The sequence below is a fragment of the Muscardinus avellanarius genome (assembly GCF_963383645.1).
Source record: "Muscardinus avellanarius genome assembly, chromosome: 6".
Classification (NCBI taxonomy): domain Eukaryota; kingdom Metazoa; phylum Chordata; class Mammalia; order Rodentia; family Gliridae; genus Muscardinus; species Muscardinus avellanarius.
This window is the reverse complement of record NC_137791.1, coordinates 133,891,859-133,916,435: the sequence shown is the minus strand read 5'-3', so window position 1 is coordinate 133,916,435 and position 24,577 is coordinate 133,891,859. Positions and strand designations below refer to the sequence as shown.

At 49.0% G+C, this 24,577-nt stretch overlaps 1 protein-coding gene across 1 annotated transcript; it reads left to right on the top strand.

The window, feature by feature from the left end:
- Window positions 1–19,543: 19,543 nt before the first annotated feature.
- Window positions 19,544–20,968, top strand: DRD5 (dopamine receptor D5; the record flags this gene model as incomplete). Its single annotated transcript, XM_080697592.1, has 1 exon — window positions 19,544–20,968. One exon carries the CDS (start codon window positions 19,544–19,546, stop codon window positions 20,966–20,968), a length of 1,425 nt encoding a protein of 474 aa, XP_080553718.1.
- Between the last annotated feature and the right edge of the window lie 3,609 nt (window positions 20,969–24,577).

Here is a 24,577-nt window from a genome sequence, read left to right as displayed (position 1 = left end):
CGCACAGGTTCGAAGCCAGCCTCAGCTACTTAGTGAGGCTCTCAGCAACTTAGTGAGACCCTGTTTCCAAATAAAATATAAAAATAGGTCTCGGGTTATAGCCTGGAGGTAGAAAAAGCCCCTGGCTTCCACCCCCAGTACCGCCAAAAAAAAAAAAAAAAAGAAACCATGGGCCAAATATAAGTATGAATAGAATGGCTCCAGAGGTCTTCAAAGGGGTAGGCTTAATAGAAACTTACTGTAAGTCTTTTAACTAGTTTTTTTTTATATAAAACCATCTTTATTACATATGCAGACAAACATCCCAGAAATGCTTTAAGACTTGACTCAACCCTTTGATTTTTATCCTAGTCGTTTCTTTTCCCATTTAGGACAAACTTAGGATAAACCTTACTCTATACAAAATGCTTTCTTATTTTTTACAAAATTTCCTTTCTTTGTATCCTTCTTCCACCAAAAACTTTACACCCACATGAATTCTTTCATGCCTTCTACATCTGTCTCTTGTTCCTACATACAAGCTAACACAAAAACAATACCATTTTACAATGTTGTTCTTATCCCAACAGTTTGAAACCCATTTAAAAGATTTAAGTGTTATGTTAAACCATATGAAGTTAAGAGCATTTTAAAGCATTACATTTTACATTTATCCGCTTTAATAATTGAATTAAAATTACCACAGAAAATTAAAACATCAGGTAAGCATCACTAGTGCCTTAAAACATTAATCCTGCAAAATGAATAAAACTAAAGGAAATGCATATTGTATTTGATCACATAACTTAATAACTGTATTATAGATTACCACAGAAAACCAAAACATCAGATAAGCATGCCTAGATTCTTAAAACATTAATCCTACCCAAGAAAAAAAATAACTTTAAAGGCAATGAATATTGTATTTAATCACATCTCACAGAAGTTTAAGTTTTATGGTGGTCTGGACAGCTTTTTAGAAGTTTACACTTGAGCTAAGACTGGTTGAGATAAAAAAAAAAACTTGAACAAAAGCAAAAACAAAACAAAACAAAAAATAGCGTAAATTTTTTTCTTTTTTTTTTTCCTTTTTGGGACTTTTCTGGAAGATGAGACAAAACATGGTATAATTTTAAATCAGACCAAGGGAGAGGCTTGTGCCCAAGTTAGTTTGGTTTCCTGACATTGTATCTCCTTTTTAATAGAAAAGCTGGAATCTCTAGTATAACTAAGAATGGGGGAATTGGAGGTCACCCCAGGAGGAGGCTAAATATTGGGTAAAGAGACGCTTTAGACTCTGGCCTTATATGCCCAGACCACAGCTATATGAGAGAAGGGTAATGCCATAAACCTGGCTCTGGTATCTACAAGGAATCGGGCAGTCTGAGATCCCACCATAAGCATTACCTAAGGCTCTTTAGTCTTAACTCAGGTGGTGGGAGCCTGGAGGAATGGCCCTGGTACTCATCACTGGAACCTGGACTGGGGACCCCAGGTTCCTCCAGACCTGGGGTGCTCAAACACTTAATGGTCCCCCTTGCACTGTGGGCAGGGCCTTGGGGGGGCCTTCCAGCCTCCTGGTTGAGGGCATTCACACTGACTCTCCACACTGAAAACAGACTTGAGCCCAGGCTTTTGTGGAATTAGTGCTCAGCCAGAATTCCTTCATGCGTTTGTCTTCCTGTTTTTCCCTTTCCGAGTCCCTATTATTAGTATAAACTAAATTAGTAGCCTGCTGTAGTGATTTTAGATTAAATTTTTTGATTTCTGCACCAGTTATTGGAGTTTTGTGTCTAAGGATGGCTTCCCCTTCTACCCGGTAAAGAATGAGCAACCTGAATGCCGGCACCTATTGTTTGAGTCAGTGATATAACTACCAAGGTCCCTTTTAATTTCTTTAAGCTCTGCAGTTAAAAAAAAAAGGCTTATGGACAGATTGAACTCTAAACCTCCTGTCCCCCACACTTGCTGTCAGGGGAACATTCCTTTTAGACCTCTAGGCTGCTTTTCTAGGGCTGCCTAGTTTACTTCCGCACCCCACAGCGAGTACTGTGGCCATACTTGAGTGCAGGAAAAAAAACGAGAGCTTTTTATCTTAGAGTTTTGGGGTCAGATTTTCCCCAGTTCTGGAGAATGCATGCGAGTGGAGATTTGGGACTTTCACTTTCGATTGCTGGGATCCCCTTTAAGAGAGAGAGGGTGTGACTGGAGAGTGTGCAGAGGTCGCCCTCCTTCCTTGCACCCTGTGAAACTGAGTGGGAGCCTGTGTTCATGGACATGGTGAAGGTGGCCTCACTGCCCACCAGGAGGGTCTCTAAGGGCTTGAGACTTTGCTGCTCTTGCCTCTGCCCCGCCTCACCCCTCCCTGCCTGGTGCATGTCCTCTATCTGGATGAGGTTTTCTATAGCCTTGTTTGTACCTTAGTACTACCAGCTAATAAAACACTGTATTTTCCAGAATATTTTTATCAGTGACCCAGACTCTGGCTAGCAGAGCTAGAGTCTTGGTGAGAGTTCCCTGTTTTTTAATATTCTGCTTCAGACAGTTGTATTAGCTAGGTGGGGAGAGAAGCCTAAAACTGCCAATAAATTAGAGATAGCCACGAATAGATTTTTTTCCTGAATTTTGCACAGAGGGCCATTAACAGCATATGCTATATTAAGTGACTGAAGAAAGGAGCCCAGGACTTAGAGGACATTGGTCTCTTTAGGAATCACATGGGCAGTAGGACCCTGTGGATCCCAGGCCATTGGAGCTGCACTAGAGCAGTCCAGCTCTCAGCAGAGAGTTTAGGCTAATCTGGCGGCAATAGGACCCTGCGGATCCCAAGCCTCTGGAGCTGCACCTAAAGTGGTCTGTTCTGGCTCTCAGAAGTGGAGCTTAGACTCTTAGCTATTCAAGCTTCTGAATGCAAAATTCAGACTCCAGCACTTGGGCTGCTGGGAGTTTGGTGCTGCAGGGGTTTGCGAACTGCCAGGGTTTACAGACTCCTGGGGTGCGCACGGGTGCCCTGTGAATGGTTGGGGGCTGTGTCTGCTTACTGACTGCAATTGCTAATGGCAATGCTTCCAAGGTACTGCTGCTCACCTAGCTGGGAAGCCTGGCTTATTGTCCTGTCCCGAGGCTGCTGTTTATCAAGGATGATGGCTGACCTCTCCTGTTCTGGGGCTTTCTGGAGGTGGGCTATGGGTATTTTTCAGATTTAACTTTTTACAGGGCTTTTTAAAAGAGTATCCTGCCAGGGTCCAGCCCTAGCGGAGTCGGGGGTCGTGTGTTGGTGAGAGAAGACTGACACAGAGGACCAGATGGCAGCTTCTCCGACTTTATTCAGGATTCGTTACAATCTTATACTTTCTTTTTTTGGCAGAGTAGGCAAAACTACAGTTATGCAAGCAGGAAACTTCAAGGACAGAAAAAGTCTTTAACAGACTTCAGGGCAGGGTGCCAGACATTTAATAAATCATAGAAAGTATGCTTTGCCTCATCACAAGGCCAGCTCGGACTTAATCTTATATATTGGCCCAAACTAAGGTCAGTTTGAACTTAATCTTTGACCCAAACTTTATCCTTGGGAAAAAAAGATCCTTGCTGACTCAGTCTCTCACATGTCGTTGCTCATCAATTTTAGTTCTAATGCTTATACATAAAATTCCAATTACACATATTAATCCAAATGATAATTTTTTGAAGAAGGAGATGCCCTTCACACTTCATGGGGGACTTAGGCTCTTGTGTGTCCCCTGACCGAGCTTCGGCTCAAGGTCAGCATGAGATGCGATAGCAGTCCCCCATCGTGGATGGGGTCGGAATGGATGGGCACTCAATTGACCTTTACAGGACAATAGTGGGTTTCCTTGAAGCCTCAATAAGTGTTACAGTGGGGCAGCAAAACTGTACCAGTGTGAGATGTAGCCATGGCTTCTTGTTCTGAGCTAATTTTATATAAGAATAGCCCAAACTCTCTTTGGCTGTAAACTTAAGCAATTTTTATTATTACAAAGGCAGAAGAAGGGAACAGGAAGGAACAGGAAGCACTGCTTTTGAGGGGCGGAGAAGCGACTTGAGAATAAGTCACTGAAGTTTTGAACATAGAACAGTTTTTTTTTTTTTTTTTTTTTTTGCGGGTCTGGGGATGGAACCCAGGGGCATTCGACCTCTGAGCTACACCCCCTGCCCTATTTTTTTATTCTTTATTTTGAAGCAGGGTCTCACTGAGTTGCAAAGGGCCTCACTAAATACCTGAGGCTGTCCATGAACCGCAATCCTCCGGTCTCAGCCTCCCGAATACTGGGATTACAAGCGTGTGCCACCACGCCTGGCTAGAACAGTTATTATAAGGATTCATAATCTCCTTTTTCCCATCCTACTTAGCCAATCATCTTTCATCTCTCCCTGACCTAATGCAGGCCCAGGCCCACCAATTATCTAAGCTTAAGCTTAGGCGCCCGACATAAAAAGACACAGAAGTTCAGCACGGGAACCCTGACCACACTTTGGTTTCCATTTTTATACCCTTTTAGACAAAGAGCCTCTGTTGATTGGGCAGATCTCATGACCTTTACCGTGATTGGCTTAGAAGACCTATAGCATTAGCTGTTCATGGGGGATTGGTTACTATTGTTTCTGGGCAACTGTCTCAAGGCCCGACATAAAAAGACACAGAAGTTCAGCACGGGAACCCTGACCACACTTTGGTTTCCATTTTTATACCCTTTTAGACAAAGAGCCTCTGTTGATTGGGCAGATCTCATGACCTTTACCGTGATTGGCTTAGAAGACCTATAGCATTAGCTGTTCATGGGGGATTGGTTACTATTGTTTCTGGGCAACTGTCTCAAGGCTGGGGTCTATATTTTGACATATTTTTCTTAACTTCCCAGAATGTTACTACAACCATTAGCCCACAGAATGTCATCTTGACCCTAGTCAGGGGGTCCCTTAGGCAAGGCCTTAGGCAAGGACATCGTGTTTTCCAGTTAGTGCCCAGTCTTTTCAGCATTCTTTTTGCTTATCCATTTAATTCCCATCTCATTTTTTTTTATCTCTATCTGCTAGAAATTATTATGTTGAAAACTTGTCTTTAAAGTAAGGAGGTTTTGGGCTATAACTCTTTTGTTAACTTGGTCATTGGTTTAGGTTCTCTTAACCTTAAACTAAACTACAGTAAGAATTGAGTGTTTGTTTTAACATTCCAGGTTTAGCTGGGCTAACTGCTAACTTTTAGCTGACCCAGGTCAGTACTGGCTGCAGCTCTTGGCTGACAGCTTAGAGGCCGAGAAAAGGATTTTATTGTTTTGCTTAAGTATGGAAGCTTATTCTTATCAGCAAGTAACACAGCTCTTGTTAACAATCAATATGGGCTCAGTCCCCATCACCTTCTGCAGTGCCTGCCGGTTGCGATCACCAGGGGCTGCTGTGGTCATTCACTTGGTGAGACCAGGGTGCACTTGAGCATCTTGCCACGCCAGGCAGCCCCTCCCCAGGATATCAGCCCCAACTCCTAGTGGTGCTGAGGTTGGGAAACCGTGAGCTGGAGGCAATCACTATTAGTTTGGGGTTTACCGGGACTTCTTAGGAAACACACACATGCATACATGCATGCACATGCACACACACACAAACATATACACGAGTAGGATCATTTTATATGCACTGAATTTGATGTGATCTCTCTCTCTTCCTTCTCTCTCTCTCTCTCTCTCTCTCTCTCTCTCTCTCTCTCGTACTGGTGATTGAACCCAGGGGCATTCTCCCTCCAAGCTGCACTATGATCTTTATTTTTTAAATATTTTGTTTTAAAAAAGAGTTTCACTAGATGTCTGAGAGTGTTGCTAAGTTGCTGAGGCTGGCTCCAAACCTGCGGTCCTCCTGACTCTTTTCCCAAGTACCGGGATTACAGTGGTGTACCACTATCCCAGCCGGCTTGCCTTTGATGTCAGTGCACCTCTAAGGACCTTCTAGCCATTGAACTTCACCCCTTGGTACACACAGAAATCTCCGGGTTGCTGCCCTCTCCTCCAGGTGGGTGTCCAGGTCCAGTGTGTGTGTGAAGGCCTAGGTCAACCCTTGCAATGGTCTCTCAACGCTGCCGCCTCCCTGTCCAACACCTCCTGGGGCCGCGCACCGTCACCAAGGCCCTGAACGGCCTGCCTTGACACCGGGTGTTTTTTGCCATATGGATATAGATGACTTACAGCACACCTGTGAGCCAGGCATGGTGGCACACCTGTAGTCCCAGTACTTGGGAGGCTGAGCCAGGAGGGTGCTGGTTGGAGCACAGTCTCAGCACCTTAGCAAGACCCTGTTTCAAAATTAAACATAATGAAAAGAGGAAAGTAGTTCAGAGGTAGGATGTCTCTGGATTCAGTACTCAGTATCAAAAATTTTTTTTAAAAAAGCACATTTGTGGAAGGATTTGTAGAACATTTGGGAATTTTTATTTTTATTTTTTATTTTCGCGGTACTGAGGATGGAACCCAGAGTCATTCTACCTCCTAGAGGCACTCCCAGCCCTATTTTTATTCTTTATTTTGAAACAGGGTCTCACTGAGTTGCAAAGGGCCTCACTAAGTAGTAGCTGAGGCTGTCCGTGAACCGCGATCCTCAGGTCTCAGCCTCCTGAATGATGGGATTACAAGAGTGTGCCACCACACCTGGCTTCTTTAGGGATGTTTAGGTGTTTAGATAGCGCTCGCTCTCTATTTCTTTCTCTCTGTCGGTACAGGCAGTTGCTTGGGAATACGTGCACAGGAAAACCAGTTAACTGACAGACATCTCACGTTTCACTCAGTTACAGAATACTGACTGCACTTTGCTGAAAATAACAAGGTTCTTTTACAGCAATGGGAGCCTTGCCGTGGCGAGCCATGACCAGCAGGGGGCGCCGGTGCCCTTCCTGCTGCTCCACCGGGGTTAATGGACCTTTACCTCCAGGGCAGTGACTTGAGGGGCCAGGCGCAGGATGCCTGCTGTGCTCTATTCTGGACTCAGTGGTGGGCATCGATCGCAGAAGCCTGCCCCCGCTGCCAGGAGGAATGCGAAGCATTCCGAGGTCTCTGGGAAGCCAAGCGCTAGCTACAGTGTCAGGGAGACTGCTCCGTCCACCCCGCTCTGTCCCCTCCCCTGTGGGGCGCCCTTGTCCCTGTCTAGACGCTTAGGAAGAATCGGGGGTTTCGGTGGTGGGTGACTGGCTGGCGTGGCGGGGTGGAATGCAGTCTGCCGGGGCCAGGGTCACTTCTGTGAGGTCCTATGGGAGATGAAGGACTTTAGCTTCTCCTAAGCGCCGTCGCTAAGGGGACCATGCCCGGTCCAAAGGAGAAAGGCAGGTGCAGTGCATTAACTAGCACGCTTCTGATACGGTGTTTTAGCAACATTAACAACATCATCAACATTGTCTAAAAATATAAAGCCAATCAAACCACTTGCTAAAACCCCTTCAATGGCCTCCATGAATTTTTTTTTTTTTTTCCTTTTTGTACTGGGGTTTGAACCCTGGGGCGGTCTACCCCTGAGCGACACCCAGAGCCCTTTTTCCTTTTTAATTTGAAGCAGGGTCTCACCACGTTTCTGGGGTTGGCCTTGAACCTGGGATCATCCTGTCTCAGCCTCCCAAGTGCTGGGATTACAGGCGTGCGCCACTGTACCTGGCCTCCCGTGGTTTTAGAAGAAAGTACCAACTTCTCTGGGCGTTAATCTGGCTTGTCATATGGCTTTTGCTAGTGCATCTTCTTTTCATGAGAGCCCCATCCTTTCTTCTGTTTCCAACCATGGGTGCTCATATCTCAGGACCCTCCTGCCCCGCGGCACCCTTGCCCGTGCCCCTGGGAGTGTGCGTGTCTCCTGTAAGGATCAACTCTTTCTTATCCTCGGGCTATGTAGATGTTCCTCCATAATGAGGGCCTCGTCATTACCCAAGCACACTTCCTGTTGGTGACCCTTCACCTAGACCCCTCTTGGGTCCCTGCATAGCTCTGCAGTCTCTCTCTCCCCCGGTCGGGCTTGTCTCTCAGGCAGGACTGCTCTCCTGGACCGGCAGCAGCTTCCAGGGCTTTAGTGACGTGGTGGTATGAACACGCGTCTGTTCTCCTTGCCTGAGACTGTTCCAGGGTGTGGGGAAGGGCAGGGACATGACTTTCCGGCTGTTCCTGCTCCCGCTCTATCCACCTTGGCGGGATGCTTGGCTTGCTTCTAGCACACAGGTGCAGCCCTTGTAGGCACAAGAGGGCGCTCTAAGCCCAGCTGTGGAGGAGAAAGAGGCCCGGCAGAAACTGGCTTTCTTCCCTGGGCTTGGGCTCAGCCCTGGCTTCCAGAAGCCCAGGAGCCTCTTCTGTCCTCTTCCTGGGACAGGGAACCAGCAGCCAACTTGTGTGGGAGCAAGAAGTGGGTCTTGTACTGGCTGGTCTTTCTGAAAGCCCAGCTGCTGGCCCTGTGGCCCTGATAGATGTCTCTGCAACACCAGTTTTGGTAATTGGTTTAAGCTTAGTGCTCTAAACACTCGTTGGCTAGAGATGGCATAGATATGGGCATGGGAAGGGCGCTAGGCCAGGGGCGGGCAAACTGCCCTGTGGGTTAAGAATGTATTTTACCTCTCTCTCCTCTCTCCTCTCTCCTTTCTCTCTTGTTCTCTATTTCTTTCTCTCTCTTGTTCTCTCTCTCTCTCTCTCTCTCTCTCTCTCTCTCTCTTACACACACACACACACACACACACACACACACACACACACACCCCTAAGAAAGATCACATATGACCTGATGACTTGCTAGGACCAATATGTGCCCGGTCCTTTACAGAAAGTGCTTGCTGACCCTGGTCCTGGCCTAGACAAGGAGAGGTCAGGGGTCTCCTCTCCTTGCTCATCCTTCTACCTCCCACTCTTCTGTCTTCCCAAAGCAAGTCACAGAAACCCAACTTTCTCTTTCCTGAAGTGGGTCACAGAAATTAGACTGCCCCCTTCAAAGCAAGTCATAAGATCTAGGCAGGCCACTCCCTGCTCTCTCCCTTCTCCCTCAAAGACCCTCATTCCCGAGGGTCCTGCCCTATTCCTGGGAGAGAGGAAGCCTGCTCAGAGGGGCCCAGAAGAATCTGAATAGACCGGCCTGGCTGGGTCCCTCTCAGTCTACCACCGTCTGCTCAGACCCTTTGTTCAATCACATCTCTGCCAGCTGTCCAGGCTTCATCCAAGCTAAGCATAGGAATAGAGGGTTGTGCAGGCATGGTGGTGCACGCCTGTAATACCAGTACTTGGGAGGCTGAGTCAGGAAGATCACAGGTTCAAGTCCAGTATTAGCTACTTAGTGAGACCCTGTTCCAAAATTTAAAAAATAATAAAATAGGGCTGGGGGTGTGATTCAGAGGCATAATGCCCCTGGATTCAATATCCAGTAGCAAAGAATTAAAAAAAAAGAGAAGAAAAAGAAACAGCTGTTTTCCTTGGGTCTTTTTTTCTTTTGTATTGGAGACTGGGCATTCTACTTCCAAGTTACAGCTGTAGCCATTTTGAAACAGAATCTTGCTAAATTGCTGAGGCTGTCCTCAAACCCGCAGTCCTCCTGATTCAGCTAACCCCCTTACAAGTACAAGGCTTACGATCTTTTACAGGTCAAAATCCTGTTTCCCAAGGACCACTTAGTAAAGAGGGCGTCTTTTCTCCATTGTGTTTTCTTGGTGCCCTCATCGAAAATTAGTTGATCATATATGTTTAGATTTATTTTGGGGTTCTCTAAGCTATTCGACTGGTCTGTGTGTCTATTTTTATATCAATGCCAGACTGTGTTGCAAGCTATAGCTTTGTTTAATATAATACACATATGTCACATTTTTAAATAATACATTTATAATAATTTTTGTATAATACACATATGTTTACAGTTATATATCATGATATATACTTACAATACTTGTATAGTAGACTGAATATAATACACATTTATTATATTTTGTGTATTTGTTTTGGTATTGGGGATTGTACCTGTTGTGCATGCTAAACACACATGCTGCCCTGAGCCTCACCCCAGCCAATGCCAAATATATTTTATTTATTTATTTATTTATGAATTGTAGTCATACATCTTAATGGGGTACAAGATGGTAGAGGCACACATGCACACATCACTCATTTAGCCCTTCCCCAATCCCACCCCATTTCCTCCCTCCTACTTCCTTTTCATGTTTGGCTTAGCGATTGACTTTGATATGTTTCTGAATATACTTCATGGACATTCTCTTCCCTCCTACCATCACCCTCAGGTCACCTGATTTGCTCACCTATGGTTCCTCCTCCTTCTTCTCCTCCTCCTCTTTCTGTTCCTCCTATGACCCTTTTTCAGCTTCTCTATATTAGGAAGAGCATCCAATTTTTTACCTTTTGTGACTGACTAATCTCACTTAGCATAATGTTCCTCAGTTCTATCCATTTCCCTACAAATGACATAATTTTGTTCTTCTTTATGGCTGGGTAAAATTCCATTGTGTACATATCCCATAGTTTTGTAATCCATTCATCTGTTGATGGACGTCTTGGCTGGTTCCATAGTCTGGCTATGGTGAATTGTGCAGCTATGAACATAGATACCCATGCATTAGTTTGGTAGCTTGGTTTCCATTATTTTGGGTAGATACCCCAAAATGGTATTTCTGAATCATATGGTAGTTTCCAGTGTCATACATTTTTAAATCAGGCAGTGTAATGCCTTCTTTTTTCCCCCTCCCAAATTGCTTTGGATATTCAGGGTTTTTTTTTTTTATAATTTCACAAGAGCTTTCGGATTGTTTTTTCCTATTTCTGTGAAGAATTATGATAGGGTTTGCATTGAATCTAACTGCTCTTTGGGCAGGGTGGCCCTTTTAACAACATTCTTTTGATTCATGAGCATGGTATAGCTTTCAATTGTATTCTCTTAAATTTCTTCTATGAGTGTTTTATAGTTTTCAACCTACACCTTACACCTCTGATTGAATTTATTCTTTTTTTGTGTGGTGTTAGGAATTTAACCTAGGGGCATTCTGCCTCAGAGCTACACTCCTAGGTAGATTTCATTTTTATTTGAAAATTGGATCTTGCTCAGTTGCTGAGAGCCTTGCTAAGTTGCTGAGGCTGGCTTCAAACCTGTGATACTCCTATCTCAGTCTCCCAAGTACTGGGATATTAGGTGTGTGCCACTGCACCTAGCTAATTTATTTTTTTTAATTAATTTAAATGTTATCATAAATGGGATTTTTTGGTTTCCTTTTTGAATATAGACGTCATAACTTTTGTAGGTTGATTTTATGTTATGAAACTTTACAGAATTCATTTATTAGATTTAAGAGTTCTTTTGGTGTTCTTTGGGGTCTTCTCCCAAATAAGACTAAGTCCTCTGCCAAGAGAAATAATGTTACTCTTTCCTTTCTAACTTGGAAGTCTTTTGTTTTTTCTTGTCTAATTGCTCTGGACGGTAGCTCTAGTTCTCTGTTGAGCAGAAATGGCGAGAGCACCTCTTGCCTTATACAGATCATGGATAAAAGGTTTCTGGTCTCTCCCCTCTGGTTAGCATCGGCTGTGCGTGTGACAGTTGCCAGAGGACATCCACACTGTAGCTCACGAGCTCTACTGGAGGTAGGTGCCAAGAGCCGCCAGAGCGCAAAAACGAGGTCACCTGCTTGAAGTCTTGGGAAGGACCATGCACTGGTGCAGGCTTGAGAGGTGAGCAGGAGACCAGAAGAGAGAGGGAAGGTTGTTTCAGGCAGGGGAAGGAGCAAGTGCAGAGCACAGGGCCAGGGAGAACTGGACTGAGAGAACCACCAGGGTGGAAGGCGATGGGGCCTCCCGGGGAAAGCGTGGGTGGCCAGGGATGAGGCAAGCAGGTAACCAAGTGGTTCAGGGCCACACCTAGCACCTTTTATTAATTGATTTGTTAATTTATTAATACATTATTTTTTATTTTTTATTTTTATTATTATTTTTTGGAGGTACTGGGGTTCCTGGAAGCCCTTCTACCTCTGGGTTACACTCCCAGACCTATTTTTACATTTTTATTTGGAAACAGGGTCTCCTAAGCCAGCGCGCGTGGCTGGCTTTGATTATTTTTATTAATTTGCATTTATTGCTAGCATGGGTTATGGTGAATCACAGGTGCATGTAAGGCTCCGCACTGTGTTTCCAGCGATGTGTGGTGGTGGTGGAGCCCTGGGTAGATGGGTTGGAGAGATTGTCACTCACAGAGGCTGCTGGGAGCTCTGTCAATCATGTAGGCAAAGGCATCCAGGAGTTGATTAGAGGTGAGTGAGGGGACAGACAGAAGGGGTTGGCTGCCAGAACCACTTGGAATATTGAGACAATGATGTCTCTGTCTATTGTGGACTGTGTTGACCTATTAGTGGCTCACGAGTCTTCCTGGGCTCCCCCTGCATCACCGTTCCCCTATGGACAGAGCCTATCTCTTGCTCACTCACACACCAGCTTGGTCATGGCCAGAGTCAATGCATGCCCCATCTGATATGAGGCTCTGAGGGAATGGGGCCTGCAGTGGTCCTGTTGGTTCCCTGCTGGGAGTGAGGAATACAGGCACAAACAGAACCTGACCCAAAGTCCGGGGTGAAGCGTCTCCAGCTGACAATGAATCCTTAGCAAGAAATAAATGCTTGCTGTTCTAAGCCCTTGAGGTCCTGGGGGCTGTTTGTTATGCAGCATCGTTGAAGCAAAAAGTAACAAATGCAAGCACTTGCCATTTCTTAAGCACAGCCTCGTTTACCCAGGGCCTCTCTGCACAGTGTGTAAGGTGTGAAGTTACCACTTCAAAGACCAAGCAAACTAGGCTCATCGTGCTAGGTGACTTGCTCAAGGTTCCAGAGTTAGAAAGTTAGAAAAGGTTTGAACCCAGGTCTATGTCTACACAATGCTGTGTTGCAAATGTGCCAGGCTCCTGGGACAGTTAGAGCCTTCCCAGCTCCTGAGCTGCAGAGAGGAAGGACCAGGGGCGGATCATGGAATCTGAAGGTAGCCTTGGGCTTGAGACTTCTGCCCAGACTTCACCGTCTCAAGCTAGGTCTGGGTGCTCAGAGCGTTTCCTACAGCCAAGGGAGAGAGCTCATCTTGAAGAAAAAGAGAGTCAAGCTTTTTTTTTTTGATACTGGAGACTGAACCCAAGGGCACTTTGCCTCTGAGCTGCATTCTCAGCCCTTTTAATTTTTTCTTTTTATTCTGAGACAGGGTCTCGCTAAAGTTTCTCAGGCTGACCTTGAACCTGCGATCTTCCTTATCTTAGCCTGCCAAATACTGGATTACAGGCATGTGTGTGCCTGGCCAGCGCTGTGTCTTTTGATACCACCAGCAGCAAACTCTTGGTTTACTGTTCTATTGATTTTACCATTTGCCTCAGGGGAGCTAACCCCATTTGAAATAAACACATCTTCAGAAAAAGAAGAAACATCAATGAATTCCAACAGAGGTGTGTCTGCTGGCCCGATTAGGAAAACTGCCTTTGTGATGAACTGTTCTCTGAAAATCCTCTTAGTCTAATTTCGCAGGACCAGTGTGTGAGGGAATCAGTTCCTCATGATCTCCTGAGATTGGGCTTTGGCTGGGATAAGTAAATAGGGATTTATTAGCTGCTTAGTTGGTTAGAAACCCGCTGTGGAGGCTGGCTCCTGAGGGTGAGTGGGAGACACATCCTGGTTTTCAGGTGTTTTAAACTCTGCCTCTTTAGAAAAGGTGGGCACACTTGAGAAGAGCAGCTGGCCCTGGCTGGAAACCATCACCCCACTGGACAAGTGGCTTAGGGAGTCTCCCAGGGGAGTGAGAGACACGTGCTAAGGCGACCCAGCTGCACATTCTTACTTTGTGCACAGAAAGTCTTATGGATAGAAAACTTGGCTTCTATCAGTGATGAAAAACACCGTCTTTTAGCTGTCAGGGATAACTCAGAGATCTGAGAGGTTCTAAATTCCCACATGCAGCTTCGTGCCTCTGAGCCTTCGCATCTGCTTTCCCCTCTATGAGGAATTCTTGGTCACCCCGCTCCCCCCACCCCATGCGCTCACAAGTCCATGCCCTCCAGCATCAGTGTCCCCTCCTGTCAGCCCGGCCCAGTTCTGTTCGCCCCAGTGGGCAGTCCATCCCTGCGTCCTAGGCTACCCTTGGACACCGTTTACTCTTTGTCTTTGCAGACTCATAAGTTGTGGGAGCCACCAGAAACTCCACTTGGGCATGTTTTAGCACAAGGGCGATTTCTTGTTTTTTGCAACTGCAAAGGAGAGTATGACAGGGTTTTGAGGGTCAAAGACATCATCCTCATTTTCTCTCTCCTTCTTTTCTTTCTCTGTTCTCTTCCTCTTCCTCTCCCTGCCCTTTTTCCTCCACTTTTTCTTCCTCCTTCTATACCCTCTCTGTTTTTGTCTCTTTTTGGCTTGTTCTGTGTGGAAGGGGACCATCAGGACCAGAAGGAATGGTCCCATGGAAACGAGCTGCCACCTGAGCCTTCTCCATCTGCAGCGATGCTTCTAGAACATGTGGCTTCTGAAATCACTGCAGCCACAGCAAAAGGAGCTCAAGGGCCCTATGGGATGTTCCTGAGGTTCAGATCTGTGGTTCACTTTGACCCGCATTCTGTGAGCCAGAATCCAGCTCCACACCCTGCACCTAGCTGCAAGGGAGGCTGGTAAAAATAGAGAGGAGGAGTATACCGGGATTTAGGAGGAGCAAGTAAAAACATGTGCAAAGAAAGCTGAAAGTGACACAGAGGTAGGTGTGGAGATAAAAAGAGTTTTGAACGTTGCAGAGAAATCCATGCTTATCCAGATAAATAAGATGATTAAAGGGAGGGCAGCTAACATCTTAGCGGAGGTTGCTGCTGCCCCTGGACTCAGCTTCAACAAGTTTCACTCTCCCAGTGTCGGAACATGCGTGGTCCTTCTCACCTCTGGCTTTTAGCCTGGACGCTCCACTCTGGCCCCACTAGTTATAAGAATATTTCCAAACTCGTGTTAGTCAGCTTTTTATTGCTGTGCCTAAAATAACTTAGAACAACTTAGAGAGGAAAAGTTATTTTGTCAAATGGTTTCAGAAGTTATTTTTTTTTTCTTCAGTACTGGGGATGGAACCCTGGGGCATTCTACTTCCAAGCTACATCCCCAGCCCGATTTTTTTTTTTCTTTTGAAACAGAGTCTCACTAAGTTGCAGAGGGCCTCACTGAGTAGCTGAGGCTGTCTGCAAACCATGATCCTCCTGTCTCAGTCTCTGAGTACTGGGATTACAAGTATGCACCACCACGCCCAGATGGTTTCAGAAGTTTTAGTCCCTGGTTAATGGGTTCCAAGGCAGAAACATCACTGTGAAAGGCCATGGCAGAGGACAGCTGCTCAGCTCGTGACGTCCCGGAAGGAGCGAGGGAGGAAGGGAGAGAGGAAGGAGCAAGGGAGAAGATAAACCCTTCCAGGTCACTCCCCCAAGTCACCTCCTACTTTTTCCAACTAGGTCCCACTTCCCTGCAGTCCATCCAGCTGTCAATGGATTATTCCATAAAGTGATCTGGTGATAAGTAAGTCCATGAGATCAAAGTCCTCATGGTTCAACCATTGCCTAAAAGTCCCACCTCTAAACCCTGCTGCCATGGCAACCACACTGTCAACACATGAGCTTCTGAGGGACTTCCGGATTTAAACCACAACACAAACACACTTGGTCACCAGTCACTGTCTTAACCTTTCCTTGAGAGAGACCTCTGCTACCTTGGGCATCCTGCTGTGCTCCCTAGGACTTTCCTAGTCCTCCCTACAACCAGCAATTAAAGGGATCAAGCTGGTATAACAACGACACTCTTTTGCCATCTGCCCCAGTGCTACAGGCTCTTGTTGGCACCTGCTGGGATTGGAAAGTGTGCTTGCTATATTTATTAGAATGTCTCGAGCCGGGCATGGTGGTGCATACTTGTAATCCCAGCATTTGGGAGGCTGAGACAGGAGGATCGTTGTTCACGGATAGCCTCAGCTACTTAGTGAGGCCCTCCACAACTTAGTGAGACCCTGTTTCAAAATAAAGAATAAAAATAGGGCAGGGGGTGTAGCTTAGAGGTCGAATGCCCCTGGATTCCATCCCTAGACCTGAAAAAAAAAAAAGAATGTCTTGGATTTCAGGGCATGATTGAGGAAGATGGGTCATTGGGGGTGTAGCTTTGGACTTTATTTGTTCCTGTTTCCTCCCCTCGCCTCCCCTCCCCCCTTCCTCCTTTCCTCCCTCCCCTCTCCCACTCTGCTATGGGCTGAGAAGCTTTTCTCCATCACCCACTACAACCATGATGTTTTCACCTGGAGCCAGCCAACTACGGACTGAACCTTTGAAACGGGGGGCCAAATAAACCTTCTAAGTTGTTCTTGTCAGGTGTTTTGGTCAGAGTGACTAAAAACCCGACCCATACAATTGGATTATCTATTGATTTCACGGTGTTGGGCACAATCCCTCCTTTCTTTACTCACCTACCAACTAATACTTGTTGAACACCCACTCTTTATGTTGACCTGGGGAATTCAGATCCAGTTCCTTGATTCAAGAAGTTGGGAGCCTCGAAGACCAGTGTGAGTAAACGATGGGATACAGCATCCCAGTCGCATCAATGTAGATTAATGCAGTGTCCATCCTAAGCCGGCACAGGACCCCTGCTCAGTCCAGAAGGGACAGGAAGAGTCTGATCCCAAAGGAGGGGAGGTCTACCGTTGCTAAGTGATGAGCCACCATCCACGCGGCCCAGTGTCCCGGCAGTGTTGTGTTCAGCAGCCAAAGGTAATCTCCAAACTTAAACGACTTGCCTTTCTAGGGAGGCAATGGGGACTCTCTAAGATTCTGCTTTCCTCACCTGTCCGCTTTCTTCCACACCCCAATTCTCTCATCTCCTTCACACAATCTTCCCTAGAAAGTCCCAGCCCTGGTTTTAAGTCTTTTGTGCTCTGGTGTGAAGACACATACAGTCTCTTCTTTCTGCGACCATCCCTTCCTCCTCCAGCCTCCAACCAGGCACCCACCCCTGACTCCATCACAGAAGAAAGGGGAGAATTCTCTTTGGGGTCAGCCTAGGGCAAGGAACCACACAGGTGCTGGGAGAGGAAGGAGGGAGGTTCAGGAACACACACGCATCAATCTTGTTGGCCTCGCCACACTTACCCTCTCAACCACTCTCATCAACCCATTCTCCCGATGAGAAAACGGAGGCCAAGAGAGGTCAAGCAATCTTCCCAAGATCCAGAGCCCGTAGGTGCCGGTTCTTCCTGTCTGCTGTATGGCTCTTCCTCGTTCTCACCCCCTGTGCTTAATTTAATTTTTTTTTTCAATGCAAGGAGAAACTGCCCCAGTGGGAGTCTTTTCCAAACATCTTGTCTTGGCCATCCCCTGTCCCCACATTTCACACCTCCATAAAGCTCTGAACCTCCCAGTACTCACCAAAGTCATATTCATATATTTCCTGATATGACTTTTGATTGAAATTTAGTCTCTAACCCCCAAACTGTCCCAGGAAATATGCCATGGTAACTGTGACAAGGGTTATACTATCCTCAAACTGTATCCCCAGGGAGTAAATCGGACACATAGCAGGTACTCAATAAATATGTGCCGAGTACAAGAACGAACAGCTGGATTTCAAACCCCATCTCAAAACCCAAGTCCTCTTCCTCATCACCAGCTGGTGTGTTCCAGAGGACAGGCTGGGACGTGGTGCTCGCAGTCTCAGAAATCACGGCTTGACCCTCTGGGGTGTCACAATGAGCTCTCTTTGCCGCTACCGGCGGTGCTGTCTCGAATCCAGGCTGTATGTGGGGGAGCAGCAGGAGAAGAAGTAGGGGCTGTGGGCTTGGGGACACTGGAAGAAGAGCAGAAGAGAAGCCTCCTGCATGCCTGGCCAAGGACGGGGCTCCAGAGAGCGCTGCTGAGGCGTGTCTGGTGGGGTTATGTGGCCACAGCTACATTTCAGTAAGAGCCCTCTGCTGCGGTTGGGTGAAGGGTGGACATGAAGAATTTGGGGCCTAGGACAGTATCCTAGCCTAATGAGGCTGGGGAGGGCACCGTCCTGGACAAGCGCGGGTGCCCAGCTGCTAGGAGAGAAGAGACAGGTGGGAAGTGACTCTCAGTTTTAGGCTCAGAGATTGGTTATCACCTTCCCTTTGGAAAGCCTCCAAAGGGTGGGGCCTGGGGGATGATTAGGACCCAGCAGCCTGAGCCTGAGAATCCAGGGCACTCGCAGGTGCTGGTCCAGGTTGTGGATGGGGGCGGGTGGGTGCAGGTGGGTCTGGGCGGAAGGCGAGCCCAGGGCGGGGATGAGGACTTCTTGTACCCTCGTGGACCACATGTGCTGCAGGTGTGTGGGCCAGCACGTCTCAGGTGGAACTGCGAGGTTGCTGCTGTCTGAGTTCAACACCAGCAGCCAGACTGGAAGGGTCACGGGTGGGGCCGTCACCTGGGAAATGTGCTCAGGCCTAAGGGTCACTGCGAGCTCTCTCCCTTCCCCCCGCTGCTTATTTATTTCTTTTTTCCAGTTTGTATTTTGGGCCACCTGGCCAAGCCTCCACTTCCTCTTCTGGGAAATACTGAGATATTCATCTATTCCCCCTCAAGGTTTCTCAAGGCGGCGGCTCCTGACTGGTGGTCAGGGTGGAGGTGGGGGCCCCTTGTTTCTTGTGATCTGAATTCATCCAAATTATTCCCCCAAGAAAACATGGATCCAAGGTTAGGGGTGGTGGGAGAAAGGGGCGGCTCCAGGGTCAGAGAGCGCAGTCTCAGGGTGGTTGCCGGGCGGTGTGTCTTGGCACACTTTTCCTAGATCTCAGATCCTGCCACATCCAGCCGATGTGCACATGAAGAAACCAAGAGGACATAGGCAGGGCGCTCAAGGTAGCCCCGCCTGGAGACAGGTCTGCGTTAGGTCCCAGGCAGCCTTCTTTACCTTGCAGGGCTCCTGACCAGTCTAGAGACCAGAGCTTCGCCATCACTCCCACTCCCCGCTGCCCATGCACGCACGGTCAGGGCTGGGGCCAAGGGCTGGGCCTGGCCAGGCACCTTTTCGCCTGCCCAGATGCACTTTCCCGGGCTCAGGGAGAGGGTCTGGCACTGCGGCGGCCCTCTGACTTGTGGGTTGGTCTTTAGCCCGGCGTGGAGTTAGGCAGCCGGGGCACAGGTGTGGCGGGTGCGCGGGGAAGGAAGCGCCGCGGAGAGGGGAAGGGAGCGCGGGACCGGGATGGGAGAGGGATGCGCGGCGGGAAGGTGGCGGCGCCGCTGCAGCGCTCGCCCGCCCGCGGCTCCGGGCCCCCGCCCCCTCGGTGGCAGTTCTCTCTCGCCTTCTCCAGCTCCGAAACAGACGCAGCCGCCGCCGCCCGCCGCTGGCTCCCGGGAACAGCCCAGCGGTCCGCAGGCACCAGCCCCTTCGTGTCCCGTCCCGGGACCGAGGAGCTCAAGGCGGCCGCCGCACGGTGAGCGCCCCTCGGGGCTCCGGGGTCTCTTGGCTGCGGGTCCTGGTGCACCCCCGGGGGTGCCCAATGGGGTCGCCCGGGGGGCGCAGGGCTGAAGTTGGGACCCCGCGCGCTCCGCTCCTGCCGCCCACCCCGACATGCTGCCGGCGGGGCGCAATGGCACCGGGTCCTGGGCGCGGTTCGGGCGGCAGCCACAGCTGGCACGGGAGGGGGCCGCGGGGGACTCGGCCCCGGCGGCGCAGCGGGGGCCCGCGCAGGTGGTCACCGCCGCCCTCCTGACGCTCCTCATCGTCTGGACCCTGCTGGGCAACGTGCTGGTGTGCGCCGCCATCGTGCGCAGCCGCCACCTGCGCGCCAGGACGACCAATGTCTTCATCGTGTCCCTGGCCGTGTCCGACCTCTTCGTGGCTCTGCTGGTCATGCCCTGGAAGGCGGTCGCCGAGGTGGCGGGTTACTGGCCCTTTGGGCCCTTCTGCGACGTCTGGGTGGCCTTCGACATCATGTGCTCCACGGCCTCCATCCTGAACCTGTGCGTCATCAGCGTGGACCGCTACTGGGCCATCTCCAGGCCCTTCCAATACGAGCGCAAGATGACCCAGACCTTGGCCTTGGCCATGGTAGGTCTGGCCTGGACCTTGTCCATCCTCATCTCCTTCATCCCGGTCCAGTTCAACTGGCACAGGGAGCGGGCGGGCTCCTGGGGCGCAGCGCAGGGTCCCTCTGACCTGGCCAATGGGACGCCCTGGGAGGGAACCCGGGTGCCCCAGGTGAGGGCCGAGAAGTGTGACTCCAGCCTGAACCGAGCCTACGCCATCTCCTCCTCCATCGTCAGCTTCTACATCCCGGTGGCGGTCATGGTGGTGACCTACACGCGCATCTACCGCATCGCGCAGGCGCAGATCCGCAGGATCGCCTCCCTGGAGAGGGCGGCGGAGCATGCGCAGAGCTGCCGGGGCCGGGCGGCCTGCGAGCCCGACTCCAGCCTGCGAGCTTCCATGAGGAAGGAGACCAAGGTCCTCAAGACGCTGGCGGTGATCGTGGGCGTCTTCGTGTGCTGCTGGCTGCCCTTCTTCGTCCTTAACTGCATGGTTCCCTTCTGCAGCGGAGCCCCAAAGGCTGGCTTCCCCTGCGTCAGCGAGACCACCTTCGACGTCTTCGTCTGGTTCGGTTGGGCCAACTCCTCGCTCAACCCTATAATCTACGCCTTCAACGCGGACTTCCGGAAGGTGTTTGCCCAGCTGCTGGGCTGCGACCATCTCTGCTGCAGAACCCCGGTAGAGACATTGAACGTCAGCAACGAACTCATCTCCTACCCCCAGGACCCCGTCTTCCACAAGGACATAGCGGCCGCCTATGTCCACATGGTCCCCAACGCGGCGGCCCCTGGGGACGGGCCCGGGGGCGGCGAGCAGGAAGAGGAGGGCCCCTTTGACCACAAGTCCCAGGTCTCTCAGGCGTCCCCAGATGGTGACCCTGCCGCAGAGTCTGCCTGGGAGCTGGACTGTGAGGGGGAGATTTCCTTAGGCAAAATCACGCCATTCACTCTGAATGGATTGCATTAAAAGGTGTAAGGGGCACCCTCGTGGAGCTGTGTAAGGGCACAGACATTTACAAACTCTCTCTCTCTCTCTCTCTCTCTCTCTCTCTCTCTCTCTCTCTCTCTCTCTCTCCCCTCTCTCTCTTTCTCTCTGTGCTGTGAAGTCCCAGTGTTTGTGTCTGTGCAGTAGAAGCCTCACCCTGCTGATTCTTAATTGAAGGAACTGGCAGAAGCAGTAGGAATAAAAAGGTCAGTCAAACAGACCTAGCCTAACAGATCTGGAGAGGAGAACCGGAGCTCAGCCCTTTAAAACTGTACTCTCTCTTTCCCTCTGAACATATGGTTTGACCAGGGACTTACCTGTGCCTGGGCTGAGGTTTAAGGTTGCATATGTGCATGGTGATGGTTCTTGGCCTGTGTCTGGCTTCTGGGATCCTCTGCTATCCTACTGTCTGCTCTCTGCCGGTGTCTACCTGAGGAATCCTTCCTTACTGCTTCTGGTGTCTTATGAACACAAATTATCTGTATGGAGTAATTCTGTATGGGTGATTCTCTTGGCTTCGCAGTTTGGATTTCAGGATTGCCCGTGAAGAAACTGGGAATGAAGGCTCGATTAAGTAGTGAAGCTGTGTGCCGGGTCCAGAAGCATGTGCTTATGTTGGCCTTAGGCGAACACACAGGACAGGGGCCCTGGGGCAGCCGCTGGTTTCTCAAGTTTCTTATTAGATAGATGTTTCTCGAGTGTGGACTGAGGCTGGTTTCATTGACACGGCGTTAGATATGAACTTCTCGAGCCTGGAGCTATAATTTTTTTTAATTTGGAAACTCCTCTTTAAAATAACACGAGACAGTTCTCCTGATGATTAGATTGATATGGTCAGTTTGTTGAAAAGATCATGTAGGATAAAAACACCATCTTTCTCCAGCTCAAGTCTGGACTGTGGGAGAATGACAGGCCTTTCGGAAGCCATGTGTTCTGAAGGGTTCGGAAAAGTATGAGTTAATCTGCTTTAAGAAAGAAACACCACTCTCAAACAGGCATCTCTTATGCAAGCAACAACAAACAGGAGAATGCATTTTGACTGAAACATAGAAGCCAGAGATGACATTTGAATGGACTTGAAATGGACAAATCTGCAGGTTGAGATGTTCATCCAGGGAGCCCCACTAATGCCAATCTTTTTGGGTTTTTTTTCCCTCTGTTACCTGCCTGGAGAAGGGTGTTTGATATCAGCACGTTTCAGTAGAGAATGTATTATTACCATTCGACCTAAATGCAAAAACTGTTAATGGAAGCAAATGAAATGCAAACGTGTAATGTCTCGCAAGCCCTTGCTTGGCAGCAGCATGCCAAGGGTGGCTCCGTCAGGTGGGCTCTCCTCAAGGACAATCTGGCTGTCAGTCTTCTGTGTAATCGCATCTCGTTCACCGCAGAGCGTGCAGTGCCCGGCACATACGCTGAGCATGTATTTGTTGAATGAGTGACAATTTCGGGGAGGGCGAGATTGAAAGCAAGTCCTCGTTGCCACATAGATTTTCATATATGAATTCCATCACAGTGAGACTGGAATCTGAGGTCTGGGTTTGGCTTTTGACTTCTTGTAAACCAATTGAAAGCAGACCATGAGGGCAACATCAGGGTTTCAGGAGATGGCTGTGTGACCCCGAGTGAGCCACTTAGCCTCTCTGGGCCTCACTTTCTGTCCGCAGTTGTAAATTGAGGGGCTCATAGGAGATCTCTGTTTACTAAATTGTGCTTCGTGATGCAGATGTTAATGGGCAGGGTCTATGATGAAATAAATTCAGCAAACCCAGTGTCAGTGCCTATTTTCTCTACAGGGCTTTTTAGAGGTTTTCCTGAGCATCAGGAATCCCCCAAAGGGGTAGAATTCTGCATCATTTCCTAATGTCTGACCCTGTGAGTCCTTGCTGGGTGGGATTCCTATTACTATCTCTCTGGAGTTCACAGTTCCAAGAAACACAGTCGGAGAAACTTGAGTATAACTAATCTGGAAGTCTCTGGAATACAGATATTCTATTGTACAGAACAGATCATTATAAGTAACATCTTTTGGGGGCAAATGCTGTTCTAGGCCCAAGTTCAAATGGGTTCTGAGTTATGGAAAATGCTTTATGTAAGGACTTGGGGAGTCTCATCTGTAACATTTCACTCATCATGCTCTACAATTATGTTTCTCTCTGCGCTCGCCATTGTCCCGAATGCTGGGACTACAGTCAGCAAATCAACTTCTCTGCTGTCTTGTAACTTACATTTTAGTGGGTGGCACAGGCCAATAACCACGACCATTGGGTTCTCTGTTGTGTTGTATGTACTGGCCTGACCGTGGTGCGCAGCGTTAGTCACCAGCCACTGCTGATATGCACGGTAAAACATCAAGTCCAGGGGCCGGCTGCTGTTTCCTTCAGGGCAGTCAAGGGAGGCATCATGAAGACCGGGGAGAAGTAGGCTGGGGCCAATGGGAGTATCTGGAAGGAAGAGTGATCTGGGCAAGGGAAAGGCCTGGAAATGGAATTTTGTTCTTCATGCCCAGGAAAGAGAAAGGTGGTCGGTGAAGCTGGAGGGCTTTGAAAAGGGGGGGGGGGCTGCAAACGAGAAATAATAACAACAATAGCACTCCATTCTAGACTCATCCTGCACATGCATTGATTCACTTTGGCCCTCACGACTCTGTGAGACACTTTTATTACCCTCATTTTGCAGATGGGAAGATGGTGGTATCAGCAGGCTGAATAATTAGCCTCAGTCGCCGTGCTCACGAGTGGCAGAGCTGCGCCTGGGAGCTTGAATCCGCACTGTCCTTCTTGGGTAGAGTGACACTGTCTCAGCAGTCAGGGTCCGGGAGAGGGGAAACTGGCACAGGCATCCCCTCTGCCATCTTCCGGTCAAGCACAGCTGGGGGCAGAGGAGGTACTTGATAAGGGTGTGCACACACAGGCACACGTGTGCATATGCACACCCCAGGCTCAGGCACAATGCTGGAGCAGTAGCCCAGCAACTCACCTCCCAAGTTCCATGACGTGAGGCTGGGACAGATCCCACCCACAGGGCTGCTGGCCATGGCCTGTCTGAATGCATTAATGACTAATGCTCTGAGCCTCCATAGGAGTCCCCCAGGCCCTCACAAATTTACAGGGTCAGGTTGTCAGCCTGCGCCTGAATGAGAGGAGGCTTTGAGGTGCTCGGGGTTCAGAGATCCCCTAAGGTCATTGGCCCAGAGACACCAGGCTGAGTTAGAGGGTGGCCTTCACTCCTGCAGCCTCTCTATCTCATCTGCCTGGCCTAGTCCTGGGTCTTTGTGAAGACAGGAATGACCTGTTCTCCCCAGGTCTCTTCTTGGGGACCCCAAGTGGTCTCCCCAGCTCGGTGGCTTTGTGGTAGCTGGACTTCTTGCACAGTGGCCAGGGTTCCACCGTCTGTGCTCAAACAGGAGAAGAGGCTGGATCGCCTTTGGTGACCGAGCCTCCGTGGGCCACATCCCCTCATCAGGAGGGAGTCCTGACCCTAGCAAGGACTAGGATCAGCAGATCTCCAGGTCTACATTGTCTCGGAGAGGGGACGACACTGCATTTCTCGATGGGGACATCGCCAGAGAACTGGCCGGGGAGAAGACTT